The sequence below is a fragment of the Mastomys coucha genome, unplaced genomic scaffold (genome assembly GCF_008632895.1).
Source record: "Mastomys coucha isolate ucsf_1 unplaced genomic scaffold, UCSF_Mcou_1 pScaffold15, whole genome shotgun sequence".
Lineage (NCBI taxonomy): Eukaryota > Metazoa > Chordata > Mammalia > Rodentia > Muridae > Mastomys > Mastomys coucha.
The window spans coordinates 28,545,556-28,557,335 of NW_022196897.1; the positions used below are offsets into that span (position 1 = coordinate 28,545,556).

At 32.6% G+C, this 11,780-nt stretch overlaps 1 protein-coding gene and 1 pseudogene across 7 annotated transcripts in view; one reads left to right on the forward strand and one right to left on the reverse strand.

The window, feature by feature from the left end:
- Positions 1–11,780, forward strand: part of LOC116090126 — a 1,191,078-nt pseudogene that overhangs the window by 867,378 nt on the left and 311,920 nt on the right.
- Lrp1b (LDL receptor related protein 1B) overlaps positions 1–11,780 on the reverse strand; it is a 1,939,581-nt gene that overhangs the window by 294,685 nt on the left and 1,633,116 nt on the right. For 6 of the 7 annotated variants that reach the window (XM_031370139.1, XM_031370141.1, XM_031370138.1 and 3 more), the window contains 2 exons: positions 11,493–11,621; positions 8,372–8,491 (listed from right to left, as the gene is read on the reverse strand). In XM_031370139.1, coding sequence (XP_031225999.1) covers positions 8,372–8,491; positions 11,493–11,621 — 249 coding nt within the window. The remainder of the gene's footprint in view (positions 1–8,371; positions 8,492–11,492; positions 11,622–11,780) is intronic. The other variant, XM_031370142.1, reaches the window with a different exon arrangement.

Here is an 11,780-nt window from a genome sequence, read left to right on the forward strand (position 1 = left end):
AAATATCTAAAATAAAAAATTAAAAAAAAAAAAAGAACTTGGCATGGGGATTCCAACTGACTGACACTAAATTTTCTGTGGCAATGCTAATTTGCATACTTTCACATAACACCTTCTATTAAATGATTTCATAACTGCTTAAGCTTTCAAAGTGTACAAACACAGAGAGACTGGTTTTTGTTTGTTTGTTTGTTTGTTTGAGCCATGGTTAATTTTTCTTTTAGATTATTGTTTGTGGAGTCTTTTTAGAGATTTTCTAAGCAGTTTTATAAACAAAAACAAAACAAGTAGAAAAAACAACCAGGTGTTATCTTTCCTCTGGGAAGCCTCAGAACTCCTAGTCCTCTCATCCACCTGAAGGAACTCTTGTGACCAAGGACACTGGTGTACTACTACCCAAAGGAGGCAATCGATACTAAGTACAATATGTTAATCATTTATGTACCCCACACACATCCCGTCACTTAGCCAACAACAACAATACAAGAAGAATACAAAATGAAAACATTTCTGAGCAGCTCTTCATATCTGCTCAAATAGTTTCAGGTCTAAGTTCTTGGTAATGGAAGGAATATCTTTAAAGGGACAATAAATAAAAGATTGATGAAGACTGGGTTTTTCTCTGATGATAAAAAAGGGCTACTAATGACCACTCTTGATATGTGTGCTTGTTTGAATAGAAATGACTCCAGAGATTCAGGTTTGAATGCTTGACTCATAAGGAATGGGACTATTCGGAGGTGTGGCATAGTTGAAATAGGTGTGGCCTTGCTAGAAGAAATATGTCACTGTGGGCAGGCTCTAAGTTCCCAGCTAGTTCTTTTTCTACATGAGGGTCAAGATGCCAAACTTTCTACTTCTTCTCCAGCACCATGTATACTGGCATACCAACAACATGTTTTCTACAGTGAAAATAATGGACTAAACCTTGGCCTGTTAACCAGTTAAATTTATGCCTCCAAAATAGTTTCTATGGCCATGGTGTCTCTTCATAGCAATAAAACCCTAATTAAGATAGAAGTTGGAACAAAGGGCTGGAGAAATAATGTGATAGGTCAGACCATGTTACTGTTTAGAGGTAAGTGGACATCCTAGGGATTAGAAAATGATTTGAATGATTTAAGTGGGGAATTAATGGGCCATAATAGTAGGAACAAGTAAGATAGTGTTGATAAGGGTGATTTGAACTGTAGGTGCCTGGTTCAAGAGGTTTATGAGAAGAATTTTATTATGTGGTCTAAAGACTGTTCTTGTGATAATTTGACAAATTATGTGGCTACTTTTTGTCCAGTGACCAAAATGTCTGCCTGAGGCTAAAGTAAAAAGATTTTGATCAGTTATATTGGGAGAGAAAATTCCAAAACAGCCTAATATTGACTCTATTGCAAGGTTATTAATATTCAATCTTACAAAAACCTGTAATGAAAAAGAACATGCTGAGAAAGAAAAACTAGAGAACAGAAGCTCTTGTAAGTGAAATGGAGCTATATCCTGTGTTCAAGGAGATAAACAGATTGAGAAATGGACTAAATGGAGTGGTGACCTCAAGGAAAGACTCCAACCAGCTTAGCTTTCAACTTGTAAAAAATATTAAAGAATAGCTTAGATTCAGGACTGGTAGCCCAAACCTTTAATCTGGGCACTCAGGGGATAGGGTAACATTTATTGATAAATTCACCTGAAAATAGGTTCATACATAAAATAGAAGGGAATTTAATTGAAGTTAAATATATAGGAAAGGATGTTAATCCAAGCTAGATAGGGAGAAAAGGGATATAATTATATATCTACAGATAGTAATGTCCTTAGGAGGGTGGAATAAAGAAAATGACATAGTTTTGAAGGGAGAAGGGAGAAATTGTAGTGTAAGAATTGAGCAAACAGGGGCACCTCATAAAAATACCGGGAAGCCAGGAATGTCCATTAAGTTTAAAGTCAGGAAGCTTCAAAAGAGTTTATTGAATAAACATCCAGCCTCAGGAGATGACCCAAATTGCAGGGAGTAAGGCTCAGTTCCAGGAAACGTCCCACCTGCAGTGAGGAGTGGATCTCTCCCTACCAGTTCTACTTGCAAAGGGTATCCTCTGCAAGTAGGACTGGTGCCCCACCCTCCTCCTCTGGTGAGGCACCAAGGACAATGGACAAAAAGGACAATGACCCCCCCCCCCCAAAAAAAAATAACCAATTCACGCTGTAAACTAAATCCTATGTTTTGAAAGGGTATAAAGAGTGTGTGCGTTTGTTCCTCGGAGTCCCCTTCCCCCCTATTGTGGGGCAACCCCAGCATACTGGATCATTAAACCTCTTGCTTATTGCATCTGTCTCTGTGTCTTCTTGAATGGGACATCCATCCCCGAATCTACCAGTGGTAATTGCTTTAAGTGTTTTTAAACTAAAAAAATTCTGACCTTTAATCTCAAGTGTAAGAAACAAAGCCATGGACATAGAGAGAAACAATATCTCAATAAATATTAACTAAGAGATATTAATTTCCATAAAAGGGATGAATAAAGAAAATGACCTTGTTTTGAGGGTAGAAGGGAGAAATTGTGATAATTGCTTCAAGCATTTTTAAAATATATTCAGGCTTCTGATCTCAAATATATGAAACAAAGGCATAGACAAAGAGAGAAACATCTTCTCAACAAATATTGATAAAGAGATATGTATCTCCATAGAAGGAATGTATAAGGGAAAATGACTTTTCTTAAGGATAGAAAGGAGAAATAGTGGTAACTGCTTTAAGAGTTTTTAAATAATAAAGGCTTTAAATGGTTTTAAAGAGATATTAATCTCTATAAAAGTGAGTAATAAAGGAAAACTGCATTGTCTTAAGGATAGAAGGAAAAAATAGTGGTAATTGTTGAGGTAAAGAGGAGGGGATTGAAAAGCAAAAGGGGGGGATAGAAGAATATTATAAGAAATTGGATATATGGGGATGGATTACTAAATTTACCCTTCAACAAAACATTTTATATCTTTAATCTTACATTGGTAGAAATCTTTACATTTTGATGTAGATTTGAAGTTATATTTTCTTACATTGGTACAGAATTTACATATTAATATAGGTTTAAGTTTTTCATTGGACTACATCTTTGTATATTGACATGAACTTTAAAATAAATTTTGTTACTCTTAGATATGCATTGTGCCTATGCAGCTCATTTAAGAATACAAAGCTTAGATCCCATGCTTCCAATAGCTGCTACTATAATTTGTTTAGGATAATTAAGTAATGCAAGTTAAAGGTCTGATAGTAAACTCATGGGAATATTAGATTCTGATTTAATTAAAATAAATTTTATTTAATTAAAATAATATTTTATTTTATTCTCAATATTTCAATATTATTCAAATAGCATATAGTCTAGAGTAGCCAAGGTTAAATAATTCAGATATACTATATATAGATAATAGTCATCAAAAGCATCAGAAATCCATAAAATATGGCATTTAAAGTTATTTTACTTTTTTATTTTTTTATTTTATTTTTTTATTTTTTTGTTTTTTTCTTTTGGTTTTTTGAGACAGGGTTTCTCTGTGTAGCCCTGGATGTCCTGGAACTCACTCTGTAGACCAAGCTGGCCTTGAACTCAGAAAAATCCACCTGCCTCTGCCTCCCAAGTGCTGGGATTAAAGGCGTGCACCACCACTGCCCAGTAAGTTATTTTATTCTGAACAGATCTTTGTACTAGGAGACATGTCTGCTTCTGACAGTATCCCATCCCCCTTCAAGGAAGATACTGAGTGTCATTACCTCCAATTGGAGTTACTTCAATTGTGGCAAATTAGCCACTGGGTAACAAAAATCCTAATTTCATTCTGCAGGCAATTATTGTACAAAAAGACATACAGATGTGGAATAGTCAACTGCTAAGCTCTGCCAAGAGGGAGTAACCTAGTCCTTCCTAATTCCTGCTTCACTTAAGGTCTGTCAGATGTTTCTGGGCCAGAGGACTGAAGACAGATGCTTTATCATTATGAGGAATATTGCTGAATGTCCAAGAAGTCAGCTGTCTCTAAAAATTGCATAGTTTTAGAAGCTATGCTTTTGTGCGACCTACATATTCAGGTAATATTTAATTTCTTCTGATATCTCTGATGAGGTTGAAGACTAGTTATAGTCTCATAATTGAACTTCTGTTCTCTAGCATTAAAGATATTCAAAAATTGAAAGGATTTTTTTTAGATGATATTACAAGTTAAAGCAAACATAATTCAGGGGCAGAATTGTAAACTCTTTAAGTTAGGATTGATGATAAAGTACTTTACCTAAGTTGACAAATATGATGGACTAGAGGTTATAAGTGTACATCATACCTTATAATTTGCATAATTGATTTAATTGTATTCAACTTATATCTGAAAGAAAAGAACCTTTTTAATTGGACTAATGGGGAGAAATGTAGTGGGTTTGGCCAAATTCTGCTTGTATTCTTATGTTAAACTGGGTCCTCAAAACTGTTTGCAGGAGATAAAGTCCTCAAGGAAGACACTGAGGGATCCTGCCCCCAGTTTATTCTGTTTGGTAAGTAATAATGACAGCAGCCAGTATCTGAGGAGAAGAGACACAGTTGGGGTTTTGGTTTCCCAGGCCAGGGAGTATGAAGAAGGAAAAAGGAGATCCACCAGGCCAGAGCAGTGTGGAGGAGAGGAGAGATGCCATGCATGAAAAGAGTGCAGGAGAGGCATGGCTGCCATGTGAAGGAACAATGAGAGCACTGTCCAGACCACAGCCCAGTTGGACAGCCCTCTGGTTCCAGAGCAGCCAAGATAAAAAATAGAATTAGTAAGTAATAACTCAGGATTGAGTTCATGAAGTTTAAGCACTGGCTCTGCTATTGAGCTAATTAAGGCATATTAAAATATAAAGCCTGTGTGTGTGTGTGTGTGTGTGTGTGTGTATGATTTGGTAATATAAACCATTGAAGCAGGTAGCAAACTGCCACTGGGATTTATTTAATAAATATATAATTTCAACAAATACTATTTCAAAGCTTGATTTCTAGTGCCCATTTATGACAAGACTGTAAATGAGATTGTTAAGCTTTAAAAAGAAAGACAGTATTCCTTCTTAATGAATACTATTCTTTGGCAGTTGCTATTGATATAATTAGATACAATGTATTTTACCTATATTTTATAAGACTTACTGCTTTATTATATCCACAACAATTTTATAAATATGGTAGTATGCACTCTATTTTCTTAATTTGAACACACCATTTTTTTTTACAATTTTAAGAAAATCCTACTTGTTTCAGAAAAACTACTACCATTAAGTTTCAATGGCTTCATTTGAGAAAAAAAACCATTTTATGATACATGATTTCCACATATTTTTACTTAGTTACTTCAATGTCTATCTTCTTATTTTTACCATCAACCTAGTTTAATGCATTCTCTCTCGCTGGAAACTATTGTAACTATTTGATAGATAGTACCAATTTCTTAGTATCACTTCATTCCTTCCTTCTTTTAAATGTTTATCTATTTCCTGTATCTACCTTAAATATATTACAAATTTTTATTTTTTTTAAACTTTTATAGGTAATATGAAATAACTTAATTTCAAAATAAGTAGTTCTGCTTTTGAACGTCAGGTAACAATAAAGTTAATGGTTGCACTGCAAGCTATGGAGCTTTGCGAGCCTTCCTTGAAGCTCTTGAATCATTTGTACACATTTGCACACATTTCCTCTGTTTTTTCATTCTTTGGAGACATTTTATCCCACTTATATCTCACACTTTTTCTTTCGATCAATTATTTTATGAAGACTTTCTATATTCATCATCAATAATCTTTTACTGATTGTTTTTCTGCCTCATTTAGTGTTTGATCTGATGCCATCTATGACTTCAGTGAGTTGATGTTCATCAACATAGTTAGGAAATTATCTCCAGTTCATCAAGATAAGTTGGCACTTGTAGTTCAAGCTTACAAGCTTGCTTTCTCTGTAGTGTTTTAAAGTGCTGAGTGAAGATATTCTTGAGGAAATGTTTCTGCTGTATCTAAAATATACTTGAACTTTTATGTTTAATTTAGCAAGAAATTTTAATGCATTCTATAAAATAACCATCTTTACATTATCTGAGTTGCCCTCCTTATTTTCTTATTGAGCAAAAAAGCCAATAAATACTTCCATCTGAAATTTACTACAGAATCTCTGGCTCTCCAAGTATTTGTAATAGTTTCATCTTCAAGTTTTCAAGAACTGCAGTCATAGTGCATTCACCTCATGACTAATGTCCACAATAATATCCTGATAATGTGGCAAAGAGCAATAGACCTTTAAACTTCTAGTGTCCCATATGCTTGGATTTTCTGAAAGGTACATATTTGTTGTGGTAAATCTCTAACCCAAATAAGCCCAGGCAATGAAATCACTCATGATTTCAAATGTTTTAATTGTGATGAATGGGGTCATCTTAAAAAAATGACTGTAGGACATATGTGCTAATTTTGTCTCTTGGTCTAGCTTGGTGTACACAAAATGTGTGCTCAGAAATTAAGAGATTTTTTTTTAAAGAATTTTTTTCCTTAGAAATACTTGTAAGGTCCAGATTTCAGGTAACTTGATATTTTGTTATTTGACTACAAATATTGGTAGTCAATTCATGGTCATTAGTAGTTAGTAATTTTAAAAACATAACATTAGCATGCCATTTTATATAGAGTATTTTTATCTTAGTATTATTTACCATTCAACATAATATTAATACACTTATTCAATTTGTTTTTGTGTTCTAGTGTTTTGGAAACTGAGGTAGACATTGGTGAAGCACCTTTAAAATTCAGACAGTAAGTCTAGAAACAGGAAGTCTAATTAGAATATCTTTCTAGTAGGCACTGTGAGGAATATTAATTTATTTATAACACAGGAACAAAGTAGAAAGATTACAGGCAGGGAAAAGTGTAGAAAAACTAGAAAAATATGGGCAGGGAAAGGTATAGAAAAATATAGTCAATCTAGGTCTAAGCTGTAACTAGAGAGCTATTCTAATCAACAACAAGAAATTTGTCAATTATTGGTTATGTGAGTTATGAATACACAGCAGAAGGCATCACAATTCTGTGAGGTCTCAACTTTACCCAAAGAAAGACAGGCAACTAACGAATGCAGAGAATGGGAGAAATGGTCTTCCCTAGGGAACACTATTTCTAGTATACCACCTGGTTATCTAATACCAAAAATTAGCCATGAAAATAGTATGCCACGTGGTTATCTAAGACCAAAGATCAGCCCTGAACACATACATACATGTAATATGCACAGAAGGTTTTACTTAGGGGCATAGGGCATAAATATACATATAAGAACAATTATTGGGAAAAATTGCAATGAATTTAAAAGAGATTATGAAGGGAGAGTTTGAAGTGACAAACCCAAAAAGAGAAATGGTGTAATTATATTATACTCTCAAAAAAATTATAAAAGAAAAAGGGAGTAGTAATGATTCATGATATATTAGTATATTTTATAATATGGATAAATCTCAAAGACATATTTAAGTGAAAGAAGCAAGAACTGAAAATTTGCATTCTGCATATTTAACTTTGTAAAATGCTTAAAACAGGGAAAATTGTGGGGGAAATGAGAATCAAGATTAGGAAACTTCCCAGATAAGATTTCTGAAATTTATTGTTTATGATGAGTGCAAAATTGGGTAGATTTACTAAAAATTATTGAGTATATTTAAGAAAAGTAAAGTATAATGCATTTTAAATATACCTCAATAAGTCTGTTTAATTTATTTTCAAGACAAATCCTAAGTATGTTACCTCTTTGCTAAGAAATTAAATGATGGATAAAAGAGAACAAAGTAATATAGTAGTCATTCTTAGAGCAACATATTCAGTGCTCTATATTCTGATATAAATTCTCTAAAAATAAGTATATAAAACCAGGATTAAAGAAATGACAACAGTTTAAATGTGAATTAGAAAACAGAAACTAGAAAGGTAATCATAACTGTTTAAACTGAATTCAGCTTGACTGATTTACAAAACTGAATTAGTGCATTGCTGAACTGTATCATTGTACACACTCATGATCCTTTATTCAGGTGGTATCCTATAATATCACCATCCTTTCTCAAGTTCTTGTGAGATCAATATTTTTGTATTTCATATGTGAGAGAGAGAGATCATGAAATTCTCATATCACTAACTATGGTTTATTTTTGTTTGTTTGTTTTTTATTTATTTTTCTTAACACAATAATCAACCATTTTATTCCAAAAGTATTTACAAAACATGCAATCAGACATTTTTATAGCATAATTTACTTGGTGAAAAAGTTTGTGAAAATTTAATAAACACATATAATGACATCTAACATGCAAAAACTGATGTAAAATTACTTACTTTTACAATCCAGTTCATCAGAGCTGTCTCCACAATCATTTGTACCATCACACAGTTTGCTATGCGGAATGCAGCGACGATTGTAGCAAGGTTTAAAACCACTCCGGCAACTTCGGTTTTCTTATGAATAAACAGAAACTTGCTGTTAGAGATCATATAGCAATATTTCTAAAGTGTAAAATCATGAATAAAATTTCTCTCCTAACTAATGGAATCACGATCTATAAAGCTGTCCTGTACTATATAAAAGGTTTGAATTACAGTGTCGCTTAGTTTCCAAAGAACAAGCAGATAATTCACTTGAGTCTTTGTGACCTGGTGTTTCCTAACTGGGAATTAACTACGTATCTTCTAGGGTTATATCTACATATTGTTTCTCACACTTCTCCCATGTTGCATAGAAATAAGCATACAATGTATAATAAATTTAGAAGAAATATCTTAGAAGTGGCAAAATATTCTACTTCTGGTTGGATGAGGGTATTAAGAAAACATTTTAAACTATTATTTTAGATGTATAATTATGCTATCAGTGGTGAACAAAAAGAATTTTGTTTATTTTTCTTCCCCTAATAAGTATATTTTAAAATGTCATTTTCTATCTTATTACATTAGCTAACTAAGATTTTCATCTTTACATCCATCCATTAATTCATTAATATTGGCGACAATTTTATAATAAAAAATGTAGCAAAGCATGCATTTCTAAATGTCCATATCAAATAATCAGAGATATATCAATAATTTTCTGCTAAAATATCTTTATAATATCCACTGAACTGAATAGCATTTTTGAGCTACCAATTAATTAAATAAAATATCAAATGAGAACATTTAAAATTCAATACTCTGTATAGCTGTGAGTGCTAACATTTAAAAAAGGTAATATAAATGAGTTAAAATAAGATAATATACAAATAAATCCAAACAATATATCTCAGGTAACTACCAAAGCACATGTAAAATAAATCCAGAATTATATGAATAAGAGTAATGACAAAGCATAACAGAAATGATGGAAACAGAGACAGAAAAACATAGAAAATACATCTGAAAATGGTTACTATGTAGAATATGAAGGAATTGAGCTCAACAGCAAAAACAAAAACAATATAAACTTGAAATAGCTAATAGGTCTAAGTTAACACTTTCCAAGAGAATATCTCTAAATACCCAAAAAGTATATGAGAAATGCTCGAATAACTATCAATAAAACACAAGGCAAAACTGCTATGAAATATCATATAATCATTTGAATGACTATCATAAAAGATAACTAAAAGATTACAATTTCCAGCTAAGACATACAGAAAATGAAATGCTTATGCATTTTTAGTGCAGTCATTATAGAAAACATAAGTGATATCAAAAGTTGAGAAATGTAACTATCATATAAGTCAATGATTCCACTATATATATATATTGAAAGATGGAAATCACCACAGCCTAGTAAAACCTGCACTAATATATTTACTGCAGCACTATTCACAGTTGCCAAAACAGGAACTCAAACAAAGTGTCAATCAAAGATGAATTAAGGAAGCATGGTGTAAGTATACAGAGGATTCTAAGAAGCTTTTAAAAAGACTGAAAACCACTCATTTGCATCAACACAGCTAGATCTGCAAGGGAATCATCTCTGCTAAATGGGGGTGTAGATACAGAATGCCTACAACTGTATGTTCTCGTTATATAGGAGAGTTAAGGTGTTTTTCGAGGAAGTAGAAAATACAAAAGGTCTTATGAAAACAGGAAACTGATGTGGGAGACTGAGGGATGTAAAGTGGGTTCCTATGGGAATACAAGTGTGTTTGGAGAGAAGAAATAACTTGTTACATTTTCTACTAAAGCAGGGTTAATATGGTTGGCAATAATTAACTAAATTTTGAAGAGTCACAGCCCAATGTACAATTACTATATGTTAGGAATTAGAATTATAAATGTTAGGAAATGAACTACTGATGCCTGTGTGGTCTCCAAAACCTTACACATGAATTAAATGAATAATTTTTAAAGGGCTTACTAACTCCTCCTCTATATGATTGATAACTGGTTTATATAAATATAAAAATATGATGATGTTATTCTCAGGCTCATTTCATAGTAAATGTATATTTTTACACTTAATATTATTCCTACTACTTTCAAACTCTATATTCAATTCTTATTCTGTAAATTAAACATAAAACTTGAATACCTTCTGTGTAAGGCAATTAAACAAGATGATATTTCTCTATCATTCTAAATGAGAATATTAGTCTACAATGAAAAATTACATGCTAATTCTCAAATTCTCATGTTTCTATTTACCAATTCTTTGATTACGTGGGTATACATATTGCCATGGTAAAGTTCTAAACAATTAAGTTATTTATAAGGTAGCAATTTTAATAGAAGATCCCCAAATTTTCCATGGCGCAAAGACCTAATGCTGTTGGTGTGATAAAGTTAAAATAAGTCACACTCTTTTTTAATATAAACCTGGACAATTGTACAGGAAAGATTTATGGAGGGATGAAGGCAAATTTGTGCTGATGCCTACAAGAGAAAACCCAATCTCCTTCACAGAATGATTTCCACTTGCTGTCACCAACATGCGGCACGCATGATGCAAGGCCATTTTTCTTCTGGATCATGGCTATCACAGTTTCCAAATCAAAGGACACTAGCCCTATGTTGATCCTTGAAACAAAACTTGAATTAACAATGCTTTGACATCTACTCAACATGTTCTTGTTTGAAGGTGGATCTCTGCTAAAGAGTGAATCTGCAGTATACACCACACTTTAATATTTCTGAATTATGTTTTTAGTAATATGGGCCTAAAATTATTGGTAAATATAAATTATAGGGAAACATAAAATAACCTCCAATCCTCCTTTAGTTTGCATCAGAGTGATAGAAAATGAAGATTTTCTTCAGTGAGTACTGTAGTAACTGGTTAGATAATGATGTGTGTCACTTTATCACAAGCAAAGTTTGGTCAATGTACTTGAGGTACACGCCAAGGAGAGAAAATTGAGGCAATTCACACGAAATTAAGACAGGCAAACATCTCTAAAACTATGAAACTAAGCAGAAATATCTTTCTGCAACATAAAATTCCTTGTTAAACACTCACCACAGTAGAGTAACTTTTCATCTGATTTGTCCTTACAGTGAGGGATACCATCACAGGTGAGGACATAGTCAACGCAATCCCCATTTCCACACTCAAACTCAGAGTAAATATTACAAGAAGTGTTTTTAGCTGAAACATCAAAAAGTAAGTATTGATATACTAAAAATTATTTTATATTTTCTAGCATTGTATTCCTCAAGTTTAATTATAAAATTAATTAAGTACAGTGTAAACATATAAAAATGAATAGTAATGATTCACATTTCACTAAAAATTAACACAAGCAGT